This window comes from Rhamphochromis sp. 'chilingali', assembly GCF_963969265.1.
Source record: "Rhamphochromis sp. 'chilingali' genome assembly, chromosome: 14".
In the NCBI taxonomy this organism is placed as follows: Eukaryota; Metazoa; Chordata; class Actinopteri; order Cichliformes; family Cichlidae; genus Rhamphochromis; species Rhamphochromis sp. 'chilingali'.
This window is the reverse complement of record NC_137941.1, coordinates 28,146,605-28,174,134: the sequence shown is the minus strand read 5'-3', so window position 1 is coordinate 28,174,134 and position 27,530 is coordinate 28,146,605. Positions and strand designations below refer to the sequence as shown.

At 40.4% G+C, this 27,530-nt stretch overlaps 1 protein-coding gene across 1 annotated transcript; it reads left to right on the top strand.

Annotated features, from left to right (window-relative positions):
* The first annotated feature begins 330 nt into the window (after positions 1–330).
* On the top strand, positions 331–27,530 carry frzb (frizzled related protein). Its single transcript, XM_080902715.1, has 8 exons — positions 331–730; positions 9,137–9,385; positions 16,869–16,904; positions 17,675–17,725; positions 21,063–21,128; positions 23,399–23,603; positions 23,919–23,982; positions 24,735–27,530. Exons 1-8 carry the CDS (start codon positions 526–528, stop codon positions 24,777–24,779), a joined length of 921 nt encoding a protein of 306 aa, XP_080758841.1. The 5' UTR covers positions 331–525; the 3' UTR covers positions 24,780–27,530.

Here is a 27,530-nt window from a genome sequence, read left to right as displayed (position 1 = left end):
TTAGGACATCACTTTCTGCAGTAGATGGCGTTGATAACACTTCAAGTGTTTTCTAATATTTAAAAAAAAGACAGATTTTACTTTTCTCACGCTCTTACCTTCTCTTAAAGTTAACTGTATGAGGTCTAGCCACTGATTTCGTAAAATGTAGGGACACACACACACATCTACGAGCTTTTCACGGCTTTACTCGTGTTTATTTTTCATCTAAAAGGAATCTATCTTTTAGTATGGAGGATAAGAAGGGGGAAAGGAGAGGAGGAGAGGTGAGACGAGTCCAGGAGGGGAGCTGGAGAGAGAAGGAGGGATAGAGGAAGAGGAGGACGTTGAAGTGTGCATAAGAAAGCAGCTCCTCCCTCCCGCTGTCTGCGGACCGGACGGCAGCAGCAGAAAAGCACCAATCAGCAGGAAAATCGCGTCTAATTTGGGATTTAACTCGAAGTGAATGAGCGAGTCTTCACCGGAGCACGGACCTGCGCTGCCCTCACTTCACTGTGCCCCCGTACCCTCTGTGAACCGACCGACATGCTCTCTCTGGGGCTCGCCGTGTCTCTGCTGGCCGTGTCCTGCGCGCTGTGGCCGGCTGCGGTCGGGGCGGCGTCCTGCGAGACTGTGCGGATCCCGCTGTGCCGGTCCATGCCCTGGAACATGACCAAGATGCCGAACCATCTCCACCACAGCACGCAGGACAACGCGGTGCTGGCCATCGAGCAGTTTGAGGGGCTGCTGGGTGAGTTACTGCCCCTCAGTGCCCTAATAAACTTTTTTTTAATTGGGCAGTTAATTAAGTCATTGAAGAACCTGGTGTGTAATTAACTGACCGTAGAAGCAATCGCACAGTGATTTTTCAGGTTCTCATGAAAACATGTAAACGTTTTCCCCACAACTTTATTTTTAACTTACTGTTCACGATTTTTGATTTTTGAAGTCGCTAATAAGCAGTTAAAGCGCTATTTTAGGGCACACAGATTAGTTAACAAGTCGGGCAAAGGCTGAAACAGCCTGGGATGACCTTTTTATCATCTGCACGTTGCCTTGACATTAACATAAACACCTGACCACTCATAACATCTCTGTAATGTTATTTGGCACATAACTCAGAAATGATGAAATTAAAGTAAGGAGGCTTTAATGTACATACAGAAAGTGGAGTGAAGAACAGACACTTGAATAGGTCACTTCTCTAAAATTACCAAGTGTTTTTTTTCCAGGGCCGTAATCATCATATATATTTGAGGGGACATATGCCCCCAATCAGATATATTCAAATTTCCAACCTTCCAATGTACTTATGGAAACCATAAATATTGTTTTTCTTCTGTGCAATAACAGATGATCACATCTCAAAATACTGATTAGTGAGTGTTATCATGAACTAAATTGATGTCTTTATAATAATAATAATGATTATTATTATTATTATTATTATATGCACAGCAGTGGGTAGGTATAATCAGTGTCAAATACTTTACTTTGCTTTATTTACCTTCTTTCTTCTTAAATATGCATGTAATTGGGATTCAGTAATATTTTTATATCAGCTGTTGACCACCTGACTCTCAGACTTAGATCTCTCACCCCCAGATGTTGACTAGTAATAAATGCTAATCAAATATAAACTAATAAAATACTAACTACTGCCAAGTATTTCCAGCAGATCTGCAGGAAAAATGTCAGGACGTTTTGTGGTGGAGCAGGGCTGGATCTGGTCTGATCACTGAAACCATCGCTTCACTTAGAGATTATGGAAACCTTTTTCTGCCTTTCTTTTTTGGCTGCTGTAGCAGTACTCTGTAATGGAGCAACCATATTTTGAACAGTTGGTCAGTGACAACCCACTTTCTGGTCTGACTGTAGCACTAATCCAAGACAGCACACATCAGAATTATAGCTGGCTACAGGAGGAGGAACCTGAGCATTTTCAGCCTCTTGGGTTCACATGAATTTGGTTACAAGAGCGTTCAAGATTCTGAAATGATCTCCGAGCTGTGGACGTTGTCCAGGAAAAACAGGAATTTCAATTGTTTCGCCGCAAGGGATGACATTCCATTTTTTTCTAATTAGCCAGCCAGTTGACTGTGAAGAATCATAGCATGAGTTGGTTTGAATACTGGAAATTGAATTCCTGGTATTTCCTAAAAAATTCTTGACAAAAATCTGTTTCCATTTTCTGGGGAAAATACCTGCGGTATAATAAAGTTTGAAAATGAGCCCGTTTGGCATCATTTTTAACTGGTTGAGAAGCTTGTAGTACAAAAGACTGATTTTTAAACCAGTGCGTTAGTGTTCAAACTTGTGTACATGTATCTGGCATTTCTGATGGAAACATCTTTGTAATTATGTATTATTTGCAGTTTTGAATAAGATGGTAGTCTAAATATTTTTATTCAACCAACAATACACCTGAGGCAAAAGTCATTTTTCTAGTAAAGCTGTCAAACACTCGTGGTTTTAACTAATCAGTCGGCTAAATTAATCCTTTTTCTGTCTTTCTTCCATATTCAGGGTATATAACCGAATGACCAAGGAGCACAAACAAAACAACACAACCACACTCATTCAAATAGTGCAAAAACAATTCGGCTCTTTCCATTTTCTGTTTTGTAACACTGTGAACAAAATGTCGGTCCATTTGCTTTGTAGGAAGAAACAAGACTTGTGAACATGTCACTTTAGACTGTGGGAACTTTTGATGGCCATGTTAGTTGTCTGGTAGTAAATTGTAGGCAAAAATAAAAAATCAATCAGGAACATAATCAGTGGAGTAATTGACAGCAAGTTCTGACCATGCTTAACCCTGCCGGGAGGCTTTCACTTTTCAAAAGTTTTAGCTTTGGCAGGCCGTGGAGTCTGCACACTTAGCAGGTAAGCTGACCTTAATGCCAGCAGACATCAGCTGGTCACCTATTGCATCCAATTGGCAAATTTTAGTCTTTAGACCTCTGACCTCATGTTTCTAAATATTAGAAGTATGGCCGTCTGTACCGATAACACTCATTTACACATAGTTTTGAAAGTGCTGCGTTTTCTGAGCAGAAATCTTTTTTCAGAACTAGAAATAATGAGAACCTTGGAAAATGGCACAGAAGTTATTCATTTATTTTAAATGACCACCTTCTCTTCATTTTAAGCGTGGCTTGTTGAGCTATAAATCCTGAGCAAAACTGTAAAAACTGTAGGATTATGGGATTGTTTTTTGTTTGTTTTTTTTAAGATAAAGGGGCCTGTTAATTTTACTTAGATATAATAGGAGGTATTCTTCCATTGAAGGGGACTGATATGCTCCTTTGTTATTATTTCCAGACTCCATGAGAGTAGCTTTGTGCGGCTCAAAGTACAAAATAATCCTTATTCATTTTACACTTGAATGTCGGTGCAGTGCTTAAGTTCACGTAAAAACGCGCCCTACTAGCTTGCATGCCTTTAAGGCTACTACTACTACTGCTGCTACTACTACTAATGATAATAATAGTGATAACTGGAATAATTTAGCCACACATAATAACAGTTCAACTCCAAATCTAAAAGTCTCCCATCAGGGAGACTGTTTGCCTGATAAGTTAGCCCCACAGTGGAAGTAAATAGGATTGGTTCCTTTCGCATATTAAAGAAAAAGTTATTCTTGATTCTTTGTCTTTTGAAATTGCCACGTCTCACTACTTATTTCACTCATATATATTCTAGCAAGTCAGGTTAACAAAAAACGTTATTTTTATTGCAGGTGACTTTACATCGGTTTTGCATTATATGATTTAAAAGTAGTTCAACCACATGAAATGTTACAGTTTTACTGTAGCTGCTAATCAAGGCTAGTTAGCTCCTTAAAAAAATAGCTTTAACTTTTTCCCCCTCATTATGATTTTATTTTCACTACCATTTGATGTATGTGGTAATTCAGTTAAGTAAAAGTTTCTAATCCATCAGACCAATACAATTAGGCAAATTAGATTTAGATAGTCTTTTCTCCTTCCACTCAAGTGGAATAGGTCATTATAGAGGACAGTGGAAGTAGAATCGCCTCAGTCAAAATGCATAAAATTTACATTTATTAAGTAAACTGTAACAGGAACTGCCTCGGAGCATATCTGCGGATATCAAATATTACTATCTCTCTGTAGGATTTGGCAAGTAACATTGCTTTTCAATCCTGCACGTTCTCTACACATGCCATCACTGTCTGGTTAAAAATAAACTAACTAAACTAAATATGAGTTCTGATTAAAGGTTTGGGCAGGCTGCCACAGTTAGGTTTGGTTTGGTTACTTTGGCTGATCTCCTCCATCCATACTAACAGCAGTTTGAACCATAAATTCCAAACTTTCAGAGGGTACCTCTCTCCTGACCTACTCCTTACATATTAACTCCATAATTAAAATGTTTTGCTTCAAAGAGTCTTCATTACTCTACTATACCTGTTGCCACTGATTTCCAGTCCAGGCCTTGGGTAATTTTCCGTGCCTCAGTTTGGTTTTTTTTTTTGCCCTGTTCCCTTTCCTTAAGGATGGGTTCTTGACAGCCACCCTTCTACTGAGACCGGTTATGATGATGCCTCAAAGAGCCAAACAGTAGATCAGAGGTCCCCAATCCCAGTCCACGAGGGCCGGTGTCCCTGCAGGTTTTAGATGTGTCCTTGATCCATCACAGCTGATTTAAATGGATAAATTACCTTCTCAACATGTCTTGAAGTTCTCCAGAGGCCTGGTAATGAACTAATCATGTGAATCAGGTGTGTTGACCCAGGGTGAGATCTAAAGCCTGCAGGGACACCGGCCCTCGTGGACTGGGATTGGGGACCCCTGAATTAGATGGATCAGTGGAAGGGCCAGATGCAGCTCTCAGGTTCTGTGTCAGGCTGGATTTCTTTTATTATTTATTTAAGAGATACTGTGTGTAAAATGTCACCACTAGATGTCAGTATATTGCAGTCAATTGAATTCTGTTTCAAGTGCTTAATTGAAGCTAAGGTAGCGGCTGTGGGACAGACAACTCGTGTGAGTGGTTGAGGATTTCCTGACCTTTTCTGTTAGTAAACGCTGCTTTCTTGCTGCTGTTAGTTGCTGTTAGCCTGTTGGATCCTTGCACACTTGGCGAATACACTGTCATCACGTGAGAATCCATTGAAATAACTGTGACAACATCAGAATAAATAAACCCGTTCATGCACATTTTCATGTGTTAGAGCCCCAACCACTGTGTAGGTAATGAGACATGAGGTGGAAAGAGGATAGAGCAGTGGTGGAAGAGAAAAAGGTAGCCAATGTGCAAAGAAAATCTTTCAAAATATACAGAAATATGCGCTGGCTCAAGACTTTTTGTTTTATGATAAATTGTGTGTGTGTGTGTGTGTGTGTGTGTGTGTGTGTGTGTGTGTGTGTGTGTGTGTGTGTGTGTGTGTGTGTTAGCATACTAAAATTTGCTAACTTAAAATGGTGAATAAGATACTTTAAAGTAGGGCTGTATAATAACGTCCTTGTTGTAAAAGCCAACCTTTTTCTTACTTCAAACCAGCAGTTTGACTTAAATTCATTTCTACAACCATATTTTGTATTCTTTGCTAAGGTAGATTTAAATTTGAAATATGTATAGGTGTTCATTCTTATTTTTTCTCTAATCGGATCATTTCTCCCAGTCGTTTAACTTGTAATAAGCGACCGTTTCACATTTCCATGTGAGACAAGCATTGATAACTGCATATGTGGTCACATTCATCAGTAATCTTCACTATTTGAGGTTTCTGCAGTCTCATTTCATGCCATATTAGTTCATAATTTATCCATGTCTGTCTTCAATAAATACATTTAGGTGCTGGCTGAACTTTGAGCTTGGCTGAGGTGGGCGGAATGAAGATTTTAAAAAGTGGTTAAAAAGGACTCTGCTTTAACCAGAAAAATGTCCTAATGAAAGAGCTCTGGGCCAACAACCAGGAAGCAGTTTGAGGTCACAAGTTCAAGCTATTTCTGTGACTTCACTGTGAAGTGGTACAGCCAAACCTCAGACCCACTCTGCAATAAAAGCACTGATCCATCCTCTACCCAGTGCTAAACTCTTTCTGGTCTCATCCTGTTTGAAACATGCAGCAGGATGGCAGATGGTAAAAGTCCAGTGTTTGTTCAGCCAGGGGTCCCTGAATGCACCATGTCTTCACTGACATGAAGAAGACATGAGTCTATCTAGAGGGCTCAAATTAAGTGAGCTGAGACTGAACAACCGTCCTTAAATATTTCTACAACAAGTGTGGATATGAAAGCTTCTTGGTCATAGCATGTAACGTCCCATATGGAAAAGAAATAGTAAAAACTTATAAGTGATTACTCATGAAAGTGGCCACTTTCTCATTACCTTCATATATTGTTTTAGTAAGTATCCAAAACATACAAGTTTCATTATATAATTTTTCAAGGGATCTTATATCTGTTTTCACTCTTATATGCTTTTCATACAAGTTTCACACAAGACAGATACAAACTTTATAAGATTTATATATATCTTTTCCATATGGGGTAATTCTGAAATACCATTTAAAAGGTGAAGAATTCCCAGTGGATGAGCACTTGGTGACAACCTCTCTGTCTTCCTTTTCTCACCCCAACCGGTCGTGCCCAGGGCTGGACTGGGACAAAAATCGGCCCGGGCATTTTAACTAGAGACCGGCCCACCAGGTATTATAGGAAAAGTCATAAAGCCTTTGAATGAAAACAAACGCTGTTGTGACAGTGATGTACAATCTTGTTGGTATATGTATGATTTCTATACATTTTACGTCAGATAAAAACTTTGGTTGAAAGATTCAGATAATTATTTAATAAAAGCTAGAAATTTTAAATGAGAATAAGAAATAAAAGTATTTCTTTGTGCCCCCCTCTCCCTGTTAATGCCCTACCTGCCCCCCTGGCAAAACTTTGCTAGACCCGCCCCTGCACAGTTACCAGCTGTCAGCTACTTAGAAAAGGATCCTGGTGTTATTTGTCTCTCAGAAACAGTTCATAACGTCCCTTCAACTCATTTATATCACCTAAAAGGTAAACCTGTTTCTCCATCACCTGTTCAGCTCTGATGATTCAGTAAGGACATCTCCTGGTTTCATCTTTATGTTTCCCTCTCACCACATATCCAAATCGACATCATGACCAGCAGCTTTACAGCTGTGGCTCCAGCAAACATCAGCTGATACTAGAAATTAATATGAAATAAATTCTAACAACAGCTGATCAAGCTTAAACGTGCTGCTGTTGTTTAACGCGACATCCGCTGGTTTCCTCTTTCTGGCGCAAAGTGGGCGATAAACAAACAAGAGAGCCGATCAGCTGATCATTGATCAGTTTCATGATTGAAGCAGCAAAAGGAGAGGGAGGGGGAGAGAATGAGAGAAGAAGAGGCAGCTGTACAACGTAAAGACGCAGAATAATCTTAATGACCTTGTAGTACCATATCACCCTATTAGAGCACTTCGCTCTCGCTCTGCAGGCCTACTTGTTGTTCCTAGAGTATTTAAAAGTAGAATGGGAGGGAGAGCCTTCAGTTTTCAGGCCCCTCTTCTGTGGAACCAGCTTCCAGTTTGGATTCAGGAGACAGACACTATCTCTACTTTCAAGATTAGGCTTAAAACTTTCCTTTTTGCTAAAGCATATAGTTAGGGCTGGATCAGGTGACCCTGAATCCTCCCTTAGTTTGGGAGGATTCAGGGTGCAATACACATAGGCTGCCGGGGGATTCCCATGATGCATTGAGTGTTTCCTTTCCAGTCATCTTTCTCACTCACTATGTATTAACAGACCTCTCTGCATTGAATCATATCTGTTATTAACCTCTGTCTCTCTTCCACAGTATGTCTTTATCCTGTCTTCCTTCTCTCACCCCAACCGGTCGCAGCAGATGGCCGCCCCTCCCTGAGCCTGGTTCTGCCGGAGGTTTCTTCCTGTTAAAAGGGAGTTTTTCCTTCCCACTGTTGCCAAAGTGCTTGCTCATAGGGGGTCATATGAATGTTGGGTTTTTCTCTGTATCTATGAAGCGCCTTGAGGCGACTTTTGTTGTGATTTGGCGCTATATAAATAAAATTGAATTGAATAACTCCAGCTATGTCTTTTTCTATTCTAGCTGAAGTCCGGGACAAACTGTGTTCCTTTTCAGCTCAATATGAAACTCATAATATTTTCTCTGAATACGGGACGATTCCGTTTTTTACAGGACAGTTGGCAACTCTACTAACTAACCTTATGAATAAAATAAAGTTCATTATCAGTAACATCATAGCACCCACCCAGCTGTATAGAAACTCCGTCATGCTAGCTAGTAGTACGAGTTATTGTACTAACTGACTCACTATTAGTGAAAAGTGTGGAAGGTCACTTTATTAATGGGTCTGTTTGAAATGGAGCAGCTAACTTTTGGATGCCCTCGTCTTTCTCCAGAGTAGGAGTCACAGGAGCTTCCAGTCAGCATCACCAATGACTTGTGTTGCTACCACATGGATTTAAAAAGAAAATAAAAAAGATATTTCCAGGATGGACACCATTTGCTAAAAATGTCTGTTTTTTAAATGCTTGCAGGTGTTCACAACATATTTTCCTAAGTGCTCCAATTTGTCCTCATTTATTTATTTTAACCATATAAGATATTGTGTAACTTTCTTGAGTAACATTGCATATTTACATGTGGGCTGTAATCCATAAATATTGTGACTACAGCTGCCTCTAGCAAAACATCTGTATTTAGAGCTATTTGCAGCTATTTTTATTGCAAAAAGACATCTTTCCACCGATTCTGCCTTTATATACGAATCCATGGAAAAATGTCTTTATACCGCTTGATTGCTTGGATGCTCAAAAGTACTGAGTTTATGGAGGGAGGGTGTTGGATGTACACGGAACTCATATACACAGAGTGAGAGTGGGAAACTACACTGACCTTATTTTACCTGGAAAAATCTCAAGTTCTACTTAAAACAGTACAATGGCATAAGAGTTCACACCAGGTGTACATGATACACCTGGTGTGGGCGGGGGAGTGACTCCAGGGCGGGTGGACTAAATTCAATAGCTGCCACCCCACTGATTTCTATTTTGTCATTTCAGCTGCTCATCATTTATGCCCTCTAATGAAATTGCACATATAACCTATGTTTCCCTTCTTCTTCAAGGTACTGGTTGCAGTCCGGATTTGCTCTTTTTCCTATGTGCCATGTACGCGCCAATCTGTACTATTGACTTCCAGCATGAGCCAATCAAGCCCTGTAAGGCAGTGTGCGAGCGGGCGAAGCTCGGCTGTGAGCCGGTGATGAAGCGTTACAACCACAGCTGGCCCGACAACCTGGCCTGCAGCGAGCTGCCACTCTATGACCGTGGAGTCTGCATCTCTCCTGAGGCCATCGTCAAGGCAGACGGACCAGGTACACTCATTCGTTTGTATTATTGCTGTTATATGTGTGGCTGCCAATTTTGACCCGAGACAGCCTAATTCTGGAAATTGTTCTTATGTTTCTGTTTTGTTTTGTATTTTTGTTTTTTGTTTTTTGTTTGTTTTTGTTTCACCATCACAAAAATGATGTTGACGTTGACAAAGATTATTAAAAAATCTTTTAAAAAAAGCACAAAATCCAAAGAGGGGGAAAAAATATTAAGCAAGTAATCACCATTTTTATAACTAATAAGACCTATTTCCAATGCTAATGTTCATGCTGGTACTTGAAGGATGTCCTTCATTTAAAAGTGCAAGAGACAGTAAAAGGATGGTAACAGGAAGCTGTTCAGTGACTCTGGCTGACGTGCAGAAACATTAAAAACATCATAAACAACATTATAAAAAAAACTTTAAAATCAGCTCCTTTTTAGAGGTCCTGAATGAAGGTGTGAGTGAGCATGACCAAATGATTGATTCGAATTTAAAATGTAATCTTTATTAAGCTTTTTGGACAGTGAACATCAGCTTGTGAATAAAAAGTTCATAAGATGATTATTTGAAGCCAGACACTGTTTAATTCATGTATTTGACCACTGAAGTAAAATGTAGCAGGCTCTAACCTCTTACTAATACCACATACCAGTGTCTGTCAGCATGACCAAAGACTGTGAAAGATGGATGTAGCTACAGTAACATGAGCCCCTGATTGCTTCTGCCATTGCCTTTTTAGTATTTTGAGACCAGATGTGATAAGAAAGGGGTGACTTTGATAATCCTGCCTTTCCAACACTTAGAATGACCAAAATTACAAAGTGGACATGACGTTTTATTCCATATCACTCAGAATGAGAGACTCAAACCATAAACTCAGAAAAGTGTTCATACAGGTCAGGGCTGATGCCAATTTTCCTGCAGATTTCTAAAACACCGACCCTTGTAGAAAAGAAGACAGATTTAAATTGCTTTGCATTGGTTTCTATTTTTCAGACCTGAAAGCTATGTCCGTCTTTCATAGTGTCTGTAGTAATGAAAGGACTATCTGCATTGGAAGGGTTAGCCTTTTCACCAAAGATATTCTGAGTGTCTCCTCAGAATACAGATATTGCTTCACTATTGAGATTTTTCTGAATCAAAAAGAGCAAATATTTTTCTTTGTGAAGACAAAGAGGGAGCTTGTTCACGTGATGGCCCTTCATTGCTATTAAACACAAGCGTTTTTCAGTCTCACAGATTTGTAGCATTTGAGTTTAATTTAAAACATTGGGTTTTCATTATTTAACATAGTTTCAGGATATTTTTAGGAATTCTGTCAATTTCAACACAACTTTTGATTTTGAATGTGTAATTAAGTAACAAAATGACTCTGCAGATTAGTGACATAAGTGCCATAAAGAGCAGCTATGTTCCATGACCAGCAGATGTGGCTGGTTCTGCTGGAGGTTTCTTCCTGATAAAAGGGAGTTTTGTCTTCTACTGTCACCAAAGTGTTTATTCATAAGGGGTTCATCTGATTGTTGGGGTTTCTCCATGTTATTGTAGGTTTACAATAGTACAATATATATACATTGGCAATAACCATAGCAAAGGTGATCCACATAAATAATACCATGTATGATATCTTTAAGAGTGAATTATGACAACATGAAAATGACTCGTACTCCAGTTCTTGCATAGTAAAACCAGTGACATCTTAAATGGTATGAACTGCACTCTTTCTTTTTTTCCTCCCGAGAGTCTCAACATGGAGGCTAACTCCGACGAGGATCGCTCACTGCAATTTTTAGTATATATCAGTGTTTTCTATCATGCTATACTACTCTCAGCAGTTTGTTTCTGCTCCCTCTCAGATAACATGAGTCATTCCCTGTCCAACTTCACTCCCACAGACTTTCTCAAAGAGCTCCTTGATACAGGAGGCCCACTCATTTTACACTCAATAAAACCCTCACTGTCCTCTGCTCCTTCAAACAGATCCAGGACCAGCAGGTCCAGAAAAAACCTTCATCTCAATCCCCTTGACCTCCATAACGATACACCCACATATCTCTGTTCTGCCCCAGCTTGGCTTGGCTCAGCGGGGCTTTGGGATTTTCCCTTGGTGTAATTTGTTGGTTTGCTGAGGTTCTGTCGGGGTGAATCATTTAAGTCATTCCAGTGATTTTCTGTGGGACTCTGGTCTGCATGTTGCTTTACAGAAGTATGTCTACAACTAGAAGCAGCTGCAGTTTTTCAGTGTATTGAAACACCAGCTCACAACCCCAGTTACCTTTGCACGCCTAGAGGTACATGGATGCAGGAGAACAGAGACTTGTACCATAAAGCTAATTCCCAGGTCATTATCAGTGTATTATGCTTTTCCCGTGATTGGATGCCACCCCACATAGCTCTTTTCCCTATCCTCTATTGATTTTTCGGTAGAGCTGCACATAAAGTGGTGTGGAAAGGTATTTGCCCCCTTCCAGATTTTTTTTGTATGTTTGTCACACTTAAATGTTTCAGATCATCAAACACATTTAGATATTAGACAATGATGACATAAGAAAGCACAAAATGCAGTTTCTAAATTAAGGTGTTTATTATTAATGTGAAAAAGTGTGCAGCAGCAGCAACTCATCCAATAGGTCACAGAAGACCCCAGAACAGCATCCAAAGACCTGCAGGCCTCACTTGTCTCAGTAAATGTCAGCGTTCATGATTCCACCATAAGATAGAGACTGGGCAAAAATTGCCTGTGTGGGAGAGTTCCAAGACGAAAGCCACTGCTGAGCAAAGGAGCTTGTCTCAGCTATGCCAGAAAACATCTTGAGAAATTCCTCTGTGGACTGACGAGACAAAAGTTTAACTTTTTGGAAGGTGTCTGTCCCATTACATCTGGCGTAAAAAAGTAACAGAGCATTTCAGAAAAAGAACAACATACCAAGAGTAAAATTTGGTGGTCATGGTGTGATGGTCTGAGGCTGTTTTGCTGCCTCAGGACTTGGTAGACTTGTTGTGGTAAATAAAACAATGCCGTCTACCAAAACATCCTAAAGGAGCAGAAGGTCCACCTCTGAATGGCTTAAGAAACACAAAACTAAGATTATGGAGTGGCCTAGTCAATGTCTTGACCTGAATCTGATTGAGATTCTGTGATGTGAGCTTAAAAAGGTGGTTCATATACAGGGAGTGCAGAATTATTAGGCAAATGAGTATTTTGTCCACATCATCCTCTTCATCAGAATCAGAATGGGGTTTATTGCCAAATGTTGAGCAGGTTTACAACATTAGGAAATTGCTGCGGTGCTTCAGTGCAAACATAGTGTCATAAATAGCACTTAAATAGACATGAAAAAATAAAAGTAGGGATAAGAATTAAAAGTGCTACGTGGAAAGATATGTGCATGAGATATACATGAGATATATACATGAGAATAAGAATTAAGAGTGCTACGTAGAAAGATATATACATGAGTGCAGGTGGTGATCAGTGCCAAACATGAAATGATGCAGTGACACAGCGTAGGGTCATGTGTTAGTGGTGGGAACAGTCATATGGTTATTGTTCATGTGTCCAACAGCAGAGGGGAAGAAACTGTTCTTATGGCGAGAGGTTTTGGTGCGAATGGACCGGAGCCTCCTGCCTGAGGGGAGCAGGTCAAACAGACTGTGTCCAGGGTGAGAAGGGTCAGCTGAGATCCGAGCTGCACGCCGCAATGTCCTGGAGGTGTACAGGTCCTGCAGAGATGGGAGTCTGCAGCCAATCACCTTCTCAGCAGAGCGCACAACACGCTGCAGTCTCTGTTTGTCCCTGATAGTGGCTCCAGCGTACCACACGGTGATGGAGGAGGTGAGGATGGACTCGATGATTGCAGTGTAGAACTGCATCATCGTCCGTGTTGGCAGGTTGAATTTCTTCAGCTGCCTCAGGAAGTACATCCTCTGCTGGGCTTTCTTGATGACGGAGGTGATGGTGGGCTCCCACTTCAGGTCCTGGGTGATGGTGGTACCCAGGAAGCGGAATGAGTCCACAGAGGTGATGGGGGTGTCAGTCAGGATGATGGGGGGGAGTGGGGCTGTGTGCTTCCTGAAGTCCACAATAATCTCCACTGTCTTCTGGGCATTCAGCACCAGGTTGTTGTGGCTGCACCAGGACACCAGACGTTCAACCTCCCTCCTGTAGGCAGACTCGTCCCCGTCCGAGATGAGTCCAATAACGGTGGTGTCATCTGCAAACTTGATTAGCTTGACAGACTGGTGGGTGGAGGTGCAGCAGTTGGTGTACAGGGAGAAGAGCAGAGGAGAAAGAACACAGCCCTGAGGGGAGCCGGTGCTGATGGTCCGGGAGTCCGAGACATTCTTTCCCAGCCTCACATGCTGCTTCCTGTCCGTCAGGAAGTCAGTGATCCACCGGCAGATGGGATCAGGCACATTCATCTGGGAAAGCTTGTCTCGGAGATGGTCTGGAAGGATGGTGTTGAAGGCAGAGCTGAAGTCCACAAACAGGATCCTGGCGTAGGTTCCTGGGGAGTCCAGATGCTGCAGGATGAAGTGTAGAGCCATGTTGATGGCGTCGTCTACATGCATGTTGTCTTACTCCAAGCTGTATAGGCTTGAAAGCCTACTACCAATTAAGCATATTAGGTGATGTGCATCGCTGTAATGAGAAGGGGTGTGGTCTAATGACATCAACACCCTATATCAGGTGTGCATAATTATTAGGCAACGTCCTTTCCTTTGGCAAAATGGGTCAAAAGAAGGACTTGACAGGCTCAGAAAAGTCAAAAATAGTGAGATATCTTGCAGAGGGATGCAGCAGTCTCAAAATTGCAAAGCTTCTGAAGCGTGATCATCGAACAATCAAGCGTTTCATTCAAAATAGTCAACAGGGTCGCAAGAAGCGTGTGGAAAAACCAAGGCGCAAAATAACTGCCCATGAACTGAGAAAAGTCAAGCGTGCAGCTGCCAAGATGCCACTTGCCACCAGTTTGGCCATATTTCAGAGCTGCAACATCACTGGAGTGCCCAAAAGCACAAGGTGTGCAATACTCAGAGACATGGCCAAGGTAAGAAAGGCTGAAAGACGACCACCACTGAACAAGACACACAAGCTGAAACGTCAAAACTGGGCCAAGAAATATCTCAAGACCGGTTTTTCTAAGGTTTTATGGACTGATGAAATGAGAGTGAGTCTTGATGGGCCAGATGGATGGGCCCGTGGCTGGATTGGTAAAGGGCAGAGAGCTCCAGTCCGACTCAGACGCCAGCAAGGTGGAGGTGGAGTACTGGTTTGGGCTGGTATCATCAAAGATGAGCTTGTGGGGCCTTTTCGGGTTGAGATTTACAAGGAGGGAAAACAGTACACCTCTCTGAACAGTGTCTGGGAGGCTGTGGTTGCTGCTGCACGCAATGTTGATGGTGAACAGATCAAAACACTGACAGAATCCATGGATGGCAGGCTTTTGAGTGTCCTTGCAAAGAAAGGTGGCTATATTGGTCACTGATTTGTTTTTGTTTTGTTTTTGCATGTCAGATATGTATATTTGTGAATGTGGAGATGTTATATTGGTTTCACTGGTAAAAATAAATAATTGAAATGGGTATACAGGTATATTTGTTTTTTGTTAAGTTGCCTAATAATTATGCACAGTAATAGTCACCTGCAAACACAGATATCCCCCTAAAATAGCTAAAACTAAAAACAAACTAAAAACTACTTCCAAAAACATTCAGCTTTGATATTAATGAGTTTTTTGGGTTCATTGAGAACATGGTTGTTGTTCAATAATAAAATTATTCCTCAAAAATACAACTTGCCTAATAATTCTGCACTCCCTGTAGACTTATATAGATGTAGCACAGCAGCCGCCAGGGTGGCATACTTTCTGTGCAGAACTGTAAACTGTAAAAAATTGGTAACTGCAATACATATCTCTGTATTGGCAGTTGTCTGGCCAATCTGGCTAAGGCATTCAGGCAGTTTTTAAGTCTGATCTCTTTAAGTTCACCTCCTCCAGAGCAGTTAAATGCCACACCACAGGCTAATGTGCTAATCTGCCATAATGATCTAGTTTTTACAATATCAGGGGGAAAAGGAGAAAAAAAAATGACTGGCCAAATAACCTTGTTGGTTTTTTTTGTTTGTTTGTTTGTTTGGGGGGGGTGCAGAAACCCTGCAGATAGAAAGTTATTGTAGCATCTCAGGTCTGTATTAAGAACCTGGCTTATCGATACAGATGCCAAGGCTAAAGCCTGTTTTTACAGAGCAACTTTGGAAGTTTCTGAAACATTGACGTTTTCCACAGTTGCTCTTTCTGATGAGATAGATGGATGAAAATGTTCAGTTTGGTTTATAGAAGGGTGCTGCCCGTATGTACCTTGCAGGAGGCAGCATTTATAAATAAAAAAATGATAATAATAAAGAAATCCAAAGTCCCACATATCTCCAAAGTTAATTTTCCCTCCTTCTGGACCTTTTCCCACAACCTCCAGGACAGTCTAACCATCCATTTTGCCCAGGTCCAGATCACAATGGTAACAGTGATCACAAGCTTCTTGTTGAAAATATTTTTCTGGTCAGGTGGGACGCAAATTTCCAGCCTCTTCTTCCAGTTGAATATCACTACAAAACCCCCTACTTGAAGCAACCTCTACTGGCTTCTTTCTGTGTAAAGGGAGGAAATTTCGCTTTACACATGTAACAGATGTCTGACTCAAAGGGTAAGCAAAACAAACTGAGGGCTATTCACTTTAGTCGACGGTGCCTTGGTTAAAAGGTTAAGGCTTGAGGATATATGCAATGCTGTTGGTATTCATACACTATAAATAATGTTGCTCTTGGAACTTTTATTGCAACTGACTAATCACATTGTGGTGATGTCATAGCTTTGCAACTAGGCAAAAAAGACCAAAATCTGCTCCCACAACAGCTTTAGAAAGTCGATGAGAGACGATAATGTGCAACAAAGTCGGTGTAGGAAGCGGACTGAGATGGACATTCAAACTGCAGTTCATGTCATGTGACAACCAATGGGGTAATGATGACTTAGGTTTAGGTATAAAGTTGTCATCGTCATAATAATAGTTGTTGTTATTGTCATTGTTTTTACAATTTCTATTTTTTTTTTTCAGTTTCATAAAAATATACTTTTGTGAAAAGGTTCATTAAAATCCAAACTGTCTTTCAGTGCTTTCTCAAAAGCTTTTGAAAGTAAACTTCCCCTGTTGGTTCTGAAGCAACATTAACAAAATTATGATGCTTCTAAAACACACACACAAAAGGAAAAACTCCCTTTTTAACAGAAAGAAACCTCTCTGCTTGGGGGTGAAGTAGTGAATATCAAAGTCATAATGACTGTTCTGTGCAGTTTGTGCATTACTGACACTGCTCAATGATCCACCTGTTTGAGTTGTATTCCGATAAGACCACCATTTTTAATAACGAACCAAAAGAACAAGTTTCTTTCATTTCTGACTGCCATCTTTCTGATCCATAGATCCATACCACCAGGACCCAGCCAGGTGTAACCCAGGTAAGGCTAAACCTTAACATTTCCATTTTCTTAACATGGTCTGTATGTAAAATATCTTCCAGGGCCTAAAAAGCAAAGCCTTAAGCCTACAGGATGGTCAGTATTGGGCAACACCTGAGGGTTGCAAAAAAACCCCAAAACATCTAGTCTTATGAAATCTGTGAAAATGACCCTTATATCTGTAAACACTTGGGTTTTGGGGCTCACAGTCTCATTCTGGGTCATTATTGAATAAAATCTTTACTAAATGTTATAAAAAAAAAAATTTCATTCATCATGTCAGTATTACATCCAGCATTATCCAGGATATGATCATTAGTCAATGACTGCTTGTGTTAAAGAGTTCAGCTGTCACCCTCGATTTCTGTCTGATCCACCCCTCGTTCATCACATCAAGTTTCAAAACCTCAAGTTGGCTAAAGTAGAAAATAAAACTGACCTTGAGGCCTCACAACCAGATTACACCAAACGGTGATGAATTGGTGTGTGTGTGTGTGTGTGTGTGTGTGTGTGTGTGTGTGTGTGTGTGTGTGTGTGTGTGTGTGTGTGTGTGTGTGTGTGGAAACGACTGCATTTTTTTTCTGACCACTGGAAAATCTGACACACCAATTTTAAAATTAGTTCAACATGGGTAAAAGGTCAGCACAATGGGATCTAGATCTCTGTGTCCCACCCCAAAAGTTTGAAAACCACTGGTATGAATTAACTATGAACCTGTTAAAATACTTTACTAAAAAGCGTGTCTTTCCTGGGTTTGATTCCCCTGACAGAATCCAGTCCAGACTTCTCAATGGACTTTCACTGCAGAGGACCAGATGGAGGTAACTTCTGTCTAATGTTATTTATTTATTTATTAACCTTTATTTAACCAGGAAGATCCCATTGAGATTAAAAACCTCTTTTTCAAGGGAGACCTGGCCAAGATAGGCAGCAGCAGGTGTCTCAGAATTACAGAAATTACTCAAACACAGGCAGCAACAACACACATGCAACAATAAGTGAAAGAATACAAATAAAATAAAAAATAAAATTCAAATAAAAATAAAAAAGTCAGTTAAAATGACAATCAATCTAATTGAAACAGTTGCATGTTATGGACTTGGCCTCAAGGATTCGTAGTTTAGACTTAAAAGCACTTAATGAAATGAATTCAGTCATTTTCCATTCCTTCTGCAGTTTGTTCCAGGCCAAGGGCGCTAAATGGACAAAAGCTCTTTTACCAAGTTCAGTTCGGGCAAATGGAACAGAAAGCAACAAGTAGCCATGCGGATGAAGAGAATACCGACCAGCATGTTTCATTACAAGCAGGGAACATAGATAAGAAGGCAGCAACCCAAGTATCGCCTTATATATAAAACTGTATAAATGAGAGTTCCTCCGACTTACCAAAGCAGGCCATCCTACCTGAGAGCATAACTCACAGTGGTGAGTCTGGTACAGTTAGTGATGAACCTCAGAGAAGCATGATACACAGAATCAACCATTCGAAGACATTGAGCAGAAGCATTCATATATACACTCAACAAAAATATAAACGCAACACCTTTGTTACTGCTCCCATTCCCCATGGGATGGACGTAGAGACCTAAAATTCATTCCAGATACACAATATAACCATCCCTCCCAAACAGTGGTCACAAATCAGTCCAAATGTGTGGTAGTGGGCACATCTGCCATATTGAGATAATCCATCCCACCTCACAGGTGTGCCACATCAGGATGCTGATCTGACATCATGAGTAGTGCACAGGTGTACCTCAGACTGCCCACAACAAAAGGCCACCCTGGAATGTGCAGTTTTTTGCGCTATTGGGGGTCTGGGGACCCAGAACCGGTCAGTATCTGGTGTGACCACCATTTGCCTCATGCAGTGCAACACATCGTCGCATGGAGTCTATCAGATTGTCAATTGTGGCCTGTGGAATGTTGGTCCACTCCACTTCAATGGCTGTGCGAGGTTGTTGGATATTCGTGGGAACTGGTACACGCTGTCGTATACGCTGGTCAAGCACATCCCGAACATGCTCAATGGGTGACATGTCCGGTGAGTATGCTGCCCATGCAAGAACTGGGACATTCTCAGCTGCCATCTGCCCTGAACAATGTGAACCATGATTCATCCGTGAAGCGCACACCTCTCCAACGTGCCAGACGCCATCGAATGTGAGCATTTGCCCACACAAGTCTGTTACGGCGACGAGCTGGAGTCAGGTCAAGACCCCGATGAGGACGACGGGCATGCAGTTGAGCGTCCCTGAGACGGTTTCTGACAGTTTTTGCAGAAATTGTTTGGTTGTGCAAACCAATTGTTCCAGCAGCTGTCTGGGTGGCTGGTCTCAGACGATCTTGGAGGTGAACCTGCTGGATGTGGAGGTCCTGGGCTGGTGTGGTTACACGAGGTCTGCGGTTGTGAGGCCGGTTGGATGTGCTGCCATATTCTCTGAAACGCCTGTGGAGACGGCTTATGGTTGAGAAATCAACATTCAATGCACGGGCGACAGATCTGGTTGACATTCCTGCTGTCAGCATGCCAGTTGCACGCTCCCTCATTGCTTGTGGCATCTGTGGCATTTTGCTGTGAGACAAAACTGCACATTCCAGGGTGGCCTTTTGTTGTGGGCAGTCTGAGGTACACCTGTGCACTACTCATGATGTCAGATCAGCATCCTGATGTGGCACACCTGTGAGGTGGGATGGATTATCTCAATATGGCAGATGTGCCCACTACCACACATTTGGACTGATTTGTGACCACTGTTTGGGAGGGATGGTTATATTGTGTATCTGGAATGAATTTTAGGTCTCTACATCCATCCCATGGGGAATGGGAGCAGTAACAAAGGTGTTGCGTTTATATTTTTGTTGAGTGTAGAATATCACCATAATCCAGCACAGGCAAGAATGTTGCAGCAACAAGCCGCTTCTTTGTATTAAAAGAGAAACACAACTTATTTTGAAAATAAAATCTCAATTTTAACTTCAGGTTTTTTACAAGATTCTCTACATGTGGTTTGAAGGTAAGCGAGTCATCAATTAAGATTCCCAGATATTTATAGGTGTGAACCAACTCTATTTTATTACCTTCAAGAGTGGTTACTGATGGGATTGTTTGGGCTCGTCTCCTTGATTTAGAAAACAACATGAGCTTTGTTTTGTCTGCGTTGAGAACAAGTTTAAGCTGAAGTAATGAGTGCTGGACAGCAGAAAAGGCTTTCTGCAAGGAGTCAATGGCTTGGACAAGAGTTGAACCACAGCTGTAAATAACTGTATCATCAGCATAGAAGTGCAAGTTTGCATCTGGCACATGTAGACTAAGATTGTTTACGTAAATGATAAATAGAAGGGGACCTAATACAGAACCCTGTGGCACACCATTGTGCACTGTAACAAAGTCAGAACATAGACCGTCAGATTTAATGCACTGAGTCCTGTTACTGAGGTAGTTTGAGAACCATGCCACTGCTCTCTCAGAGAGTCCTGACTGGAAGAGTCTAAGTTTTAAAATACAGTGATCAACAGTGTCAAATGCTTTTGACAAATCAATAAAAAGGGATGCACAGTGTTGTTTTTTATCAAGTGCAATAGTAATATCATTTACCACTCTAATTGCAGCTGTGATAGTACTGTGATTCTTCCTAAAGCCTGATTGATATTCAGATAAAATGGCATTGATGTGCAAAAACTCCTTTAACTGCTCACACACAAGAGCTTCAAGAACTTTGGCCAGCACAGATAGATTAGATATTGTCCAACCTTTGGTGTAGTTTACATCATTCTGCACCAGTGGTATTGATAATATTTATATTTGGCCCTGAGTGTAGCTTAATAGTTACAGTCAGACCACATTTGGCCAATTGGAAGTATAAAAATTGGTAACATGAGGCAACAGCTATGCTGGGTGCTGTCCAAATGGCCACGAAAGTAAACAAATTTGAATGTGTCATATCAGTCCATGTTTTAAGAACAACCAAATTCATAGATGCCCTCAGACAAGCAACAATCTTGAGTGGATTTAAACTTGCAACGATGATCTTTCTTGGCTCACTCAAATGTGGCATTGCAAATTTAACTGGGAAATGTGGATTTTTAAGATGGAGCTTGGAAGAAACTTTCCTTTGTCAGTGCTTATTTGAAAAGTTGTAATTTGTGTGTCCATAGATAGATGCAGATGTAAGTCAGTCAGAATGAATATGAGAACCTATGAGAAGAACAACTACAACTATGGTGAGTCATCTGAAGTTTTTGTTTAAAGTATTATTTTTATTTTCTTTTTTACACTTAATGTAAATGCATAATTTATTTGAGGTCACATTTTCATATATATGTGTGTGTATAATTTTACTGAGATACAAGTCAGATCGGATGCTCTGAGATGATTTTGGGATCTTGTTTTTCATGTTTAGTACCTGGAAAAGCCTATATTATGGAGAGAGAGTGTCATTTGTTGTTTAGCTTTCATCAGGTGGCTAATCTTGTATCATATTTGATGCTCAGATGCTATTGGTGACACTAATAATGAACCAGTGTCTTTAAAGTAATGTGATCTGAGTAATCCCATTGTTCCTTTTCACAAGTCTGTAAAATCAGTACTTGACTTGCTTTATACCTTAACCGCAAGAAGGTTTTTAACAACCTCGTACACAGATATTTTCTCCCTGAATATAAAAGTAAAACAATTCTGTGCTCCAACTAGAAATAAATTGGAGACAAAAATGCTTGAGGCCAGAAAGGCTTTTCCTGATGAATACAGCACGCAGGCTTGATTTGGCAAATCCAGCAGAGATTTCCATGTGGTCCTCACTAATGCTTTTGGCCACAAAATCCATTTGGGAAAGCTTTTAGATTTTTATTTTTTTCCAAGCAATCATTAAACAAGAGCCCACTTTCAAAACCGTCCGATATAATTGAAACAGAGAAGTTTAGTAAACCTGGTAGCATGCCAGAGTGCACAAGGTGGTCTTTATAAATCTTACTGCTTGCATTCTCCCTTTGCTAATTAACACTGATTCTGATATTACACTGGAATCCAACCTGCCGTGCTGGTTCTGCTTACTTCTCATCCATCTGTGTAGCTTCCATTTCCTCGTTTAGTGGCCTTTTTCTTTTTCTTCTTCTTTTTTTTTTTTTTTTTTTTTTTTTTGCTTTACAGTGATGTCTGTTTTTCTGCGTTAGTTGCATTCTTTGGTATGTTAACCCTGAGACTTCTGCATAGGTTTGTTTTTGTTAGGATGACAGTTTAGCAAATTCCGTGCTCTGGGCTGGTGCTGCTGGATGATTAATATATACATTTTTTATTTTACTTTTGAAGTGACGGGTTTGTAATCAGTAAGTCTAATAAACACGTTTTAATTGTGAAAAATAGGCCACAGGGCTTTTTGGAAGATCCGTTTCTTGACTGTCTCTCTATTAGCCTCATGTGTCAGCGCTTGAGATTTTCTAATGTGAGCATGTCAAGTCTTTTTTTTTTTTTTAAGTAAAATAAAATGCACAACAGAAAAGTTGGGAACTTGTATATCATCAACATGCAAACACCACATATGTTGCATACTACATGCCAGTTGGAGTCCTGGTCATGTTAGCCCCTGATATATAATATTAAATGTATCTTTAATAGTTTTGTAACATTTAGGTCAACTTACCCAAGTCATAGCTAGCTGTCTAACTGCCCTGAGCTGGTTATTTGTTTAGAAAGTGCAAATATCAGTTTTATATCTTTTGATTTGTACCATTATATGACTGTCTCCACTTGCATTTTGCTAGTGATAATGTTAGCAAAAATGATACAGTTAGCTAGCTAGCTATAACTTAGCCAGATTTGTACAGTGTAGCTATATTCCAATGTAAGATGGGTTGCAGTTGCTTTGATGCTAGTATTACAGTAGCTAACATTGGTAAAATGGCCTGTAAATGGCCTGTATTTATATAGAGCTTTACTAGTCCCGAAGTACCCCAAAGCGCTTTACATATCCAGTCATCCACCCATTCACACACACATTCACACACTGGTGATGGTACATTGTAGCCACAGCCACCCTGGGGCGCACTGACAGAGGCAAGGCTGCCGGACACTGGCGCCACATTAGCCAACATTAGGCAGAAAAACGATAGCTCAGCATTAGCATTGATATCCAAAGTCAAACTACCTTCCATAACTCAGGTTCCCCGGAGTTTAATTTTTTTTTTTTCAGGCAGACAGGCTTCATTAGTCAGTGTTTGAGTTTCTTGCTTGCTGACTTGGACAAATTGCTCAATGCCATTAGCTTCCTTACCCACGCTGTGCTGTCCAGTAAAGTTTTCACGAGTAAAATGTGGTATGCATGTGTTTAATAAGGTCTAGTACCAGGCCAAGAAAAATTAAATAATGATTCACACTTAAACCAGGAATTTAAAAAAACATAACAAAAGGGTGTGTTTTTATGGGTTGGTGCGCATTGGTAAGAGGAATTTCTGAATATCTCATATTCAGTTTCCATGCTGGTGCCTTTGTTCTGCAGTGATCAGAGCAAGGGTCAAGGACGTGAGGAATCGCGGTCTGGAGCCCACTGCTGTGGTGGACGTGAAGGAGGTGATCAAGTCTTCTCTGGTCAACATTCCCAAGATGACGCTGACACTCTACTACTCATCCTCCTGCCTGTGTCCTAAGCTGACTCCTGGAGAAGATTACATCATTATGGGCTACGAGGACGGTGAAACCTCAAAGTATGGGCAGTGGAAGATATAACTGATAATATAGTTATTGACAAGAAGAAGTTGGTAAGATAGAAGTCCAGAACTTGTTGAGACTGGGCCCGTGCTTTATCTAGAGAAAAATCTCACTCGTAGAACCAGTATGCTGTCAGACTTTCTGAGACAGCTTCCGATTGTCCCTTTGCTCTGCAGGGTGCTATTGTGATAAATTACTGATCACAGCCAAATGTTACTTTTTTCCTTTTTTTTCAAAAAAGTCATATTTTAGTTTCTTCTTTTGCTAGCTGTTAAACTATGCCAAACATTGTTAAAATTTTGTCTTTGCAGGTTGCTCCTGATTGACAGGTCCATTGCTCAGAAGTGGAAGGATAGAATTGGCAGGAAGGTCAAGGTGCGTAGTTAAATATACCTGATTTTGGTTTTGGGTTAAAATAGAAAGTCTCTAGTGCTGACTGGTTTCAGACCCTTTGCTCTCAACTCTTTTCTTTTTTTTTTTCCCCATCTTCTGCCAACTATGAGCAAATTACTACTCAGGCAAAACTGAGTCAGCAATTTAAAATAAATCATCAGTTTTCTTTGGAACAGGCTTGCAGCTCTTGTTTTCTCACACTCTGAAGATTTGGCATTGTGACTGTGGTGAAACACGCGCCCATCATTGTCATTGCACATGGCAGCATGCACCGAAACTGCTCAGCGCACTGTAGTGTTGTTAATGTTTGAAATGTACCAGAGCAGGAGCATCGGGATTCCCCAGAGACTTAGAGGGAGATTTCAACAGTTGGAAAAACTGAACAGCTCTGCTGAAACCTTTTAAAAACAAAGATTCATGTTTTGCTTTGTTTTCTGTTTTTACTACCTTTTTTGTTTTCTTTGAACGTGTATCATTTAGGGGAAGATTGCAGCAAGTCAGTCGCCATAGGCTTGAGCATAAATGATTACAATGCTGTCACACTTTGCGATCAGTGACTAATACATTGATTGTAGTACCCTCTCTAGAAAAGTAACATTGACAGCGATAGTGATCAATCCAATGGTGAAGAGCAGCAACCAAGAATCTTTATTAGGGATTGTATTTTTAGTTGCTTATTGTCTCCAAAGATGGGGCTGATCATCTTTCACTTTTCTGTCTTTCCTTCTGTCCAGAGATGGAACCAGATGCTGCACAGGAGAATTCAGAGTCGCCACTGAGATCTTCCGACTTTGTGTGCGTGTGACCGTGTGTGTGTAGATATTGCACTATTACAGGCTGTTGTAGCTGAATGTAGTTCATCTCTTCATCTGCCACTGTTTGAAGTCAGTTTTGTCATTTACTTCCTTTGCACAAACATCAATTAGAGTGTGTGTGTGTGTGTGTGTGTGTGTGTGTGTGTGTGTGTGTGTGTGTGTGTGTGTACGTGTGTGTGTATACGTGTGTGTGTATACGTGTGTGTGTGTGTTCGTGTGTATGTGTGTGTGTACACCTAAAGCACTCAGTTAAGAGGGAGGAGCTTAAAATTGCGTGCAGCCATGTACTTTTATTTTTTACTTTTTCCCCCTGCGGTGGCTGTGTTGGCTACACAGCTCCTCTTCATGGTTACAGTTTTTATCAATCCTGGATGTTGGCCATGTTACCATGGTGATGGGATGGACAACATTTGAATGATACGAAAGCCATTTGGACTTGGACATTTTGAATACATCTGTAGCCATGACCTGCCTTCCACTGAGCTCCTAAGAAAATGAAACGTGGATATCTGTGCTTTGTTCAGACAGCAGTGTGAGTAGAAAGCAGCAGAAACTTGTTTTCCTGAATATCATTAGATCCAGTTATCAATGGATTACTGAATGGGCCTCATGAGCACAGGTCACAGCCTTCTGTTTTGGCAAATTCCAACTTTAAAATCTGCAAAGAGCTTCAAAACAGTCACATAGATGTGTAAAAAGACAGTAAATGACTGCAAAGATATGGATAACAAGTTGAAGACTAACAACCATATAAAGAGATACAAATTATCAAAACTCTGTGTGGCACTGTTTTAAATAAAAGAAAAGCCCTTTTTAAAATTGCCTGTAAAATTCACATTTTGCAAATTTGTTAGACATGAATAACACATTTTTAAACATTTTGTAAAGCTTTTTATAACCATTTTTTTAAAGCAGTTGTACATAAAGAATAAAACCAAAAATCTTACTGCTTTGATATGGCATTCAGTATTATGATTTCTTGTTGGCTGATGGTTTACGTGGGCATTATGGGGGTGGGGGGCAGATGTAGGACATCAGTTCCATTATGCTTTTGTTTAACAAATGTTTATTCTCCCCTCAAATCTGACCAGCAAACATATTCTAACATGAATTTACTGTTTTGGTACCTGTTAAAAATTAGTACTATATTTGTGCGACCCACACCGTGACCAATAAAGACTTTTTTTTTTTCTAAGTAAAATTTTAAATAGAAGAGGAATGTGACCATAACTTAAAGAGAGAGTTCACCCCAAAATAAAATGTAATCCACCATATCACCGTGCATAAGGATGCCTGCGTCTGCTCGTGACAGGATGTAAACGCTGATGGCGTCACCCTCGTCAGAACTGTAGTGTTGGTAGTGTCAATGTTTCTATGTCTGATATATCCAAAACTGGACGTTCTGCACCAAAAATATTCATACATTTACATACACATCTCAGTACATGTGAAAGCCAACTGTGGGCCATAAAACCTTTTTTATATTTGCAAGGGGTCTTTCATCATTTGACTAAAAAAAATTATGAATATGTGATAAATTCATAAAATGACAGTCGCGAGTCAGAAAACACACACGATGGCAGACAAAAAGTCCTTAAATGTGTGCTTGTTGCATTTCTCTTAAATTCGGTAATATTAATCTGTATTACATGGATCCTGTATTGGTACATATCTCTTGTGGAGCACAAAAGCTCCACCAACATTATGTCCAAACCTATTTATGAAGGGCAGCCAATCAGAAGAAGGTGATCTTGAATGGCATGCGAAGGGAGCTAAAATAGACTGCACCAAGGCCAAGAAAAATAAGGATTATCTTGAGCTGAGAATCATCCAAAGCTAACTGAGTAGAATCCAAAAATATAATAAAAAAAAATCATGTTGGAAATGTTAGAAAACGGAATGGTTAACCAGTTTTAACATTTCTCGTTTAAAATTGTAGGTAGATATTAAAAAAGGGACTTTGTAACACGTTATTTTTGTTGCGACTAAACTCTAGGCTTTTATTGGAGTTCTCTGTGGACGCAGCCATTGACTTTGTGCAAGAGGCAAAGTAAAAACGTATTCCCATTATGATATTCACATACTATATACTGACATGTAGCACACATGAAGTGCATTACCTTGACATAATGTGCTGTTGGGTTGGCCACAAAATCTGGGGAATGGATATAATGATGATGAAGCATATAAAATAATGGCTTTTGCACAGATTGACAATAAAAATACTCTACTGTTGGTCGTGTGACCAAGGTAAGTTGGCGTCATTTGCCTTAAGCATTCCCTTTTGTGTGTGTGTTTTGTGGTTTTCTTCTCAGAGGAATGGCAGGCTTTGCAGACTTTTCCTTGGATGTTAATCTCTTACATCTGAAAAATGTATGAGCATCACCTCTACTTTTAAAGTCATTTGAAAAACTTTTTTTGTTGTTGTTGTCACAGCAGCCATCCAAACTGTTACCATTCCCACCTGTGCTGTCCCTACTCTGACAGATGTGATCAGTGAGCAAAGTCTTTTTCTTTTCTTTTTTTTTTTAATTGAACTGCAATTTGCTGCTGCTGCTGTCTGAACACAGCCTCAAATAAACAGTATTCTCATTATCGCACAGTAACTCTGTTCATGTAAACACACTAACACTCAGTGCCACACTACTCTGTACTAACACCCTGATATGTTGAATTCTGGACTTCTCGTAGCAGTGTGAACCATTAAACATTTAG

Excerpts from the sequence above, each read along its gene's own strand:
- frzb (XM_080902715.1), top strand. The coding sequence starts at position 526 with ATGCTCTCTCTGGGGCTCGCCGTGTCTCTGCTGGCCGTGTCCTGCGCG. Across the intron at positions 23,604-23,918 it reads GAGGACGGTGAAACCTCAAA|GTTGCTCCTGATTGACAGGT; the intron begins GTATGGGCAGTG and ends TTGTCTTTGCAG. Across the intron at positions 23,983-24,734 it reads GAATTGGCAGGAAGGTCAAG|AGATGGAACCAGATGCTGCA; the intron begins GTGCGTAGTTAA and ends CCTTCTGTCCAG.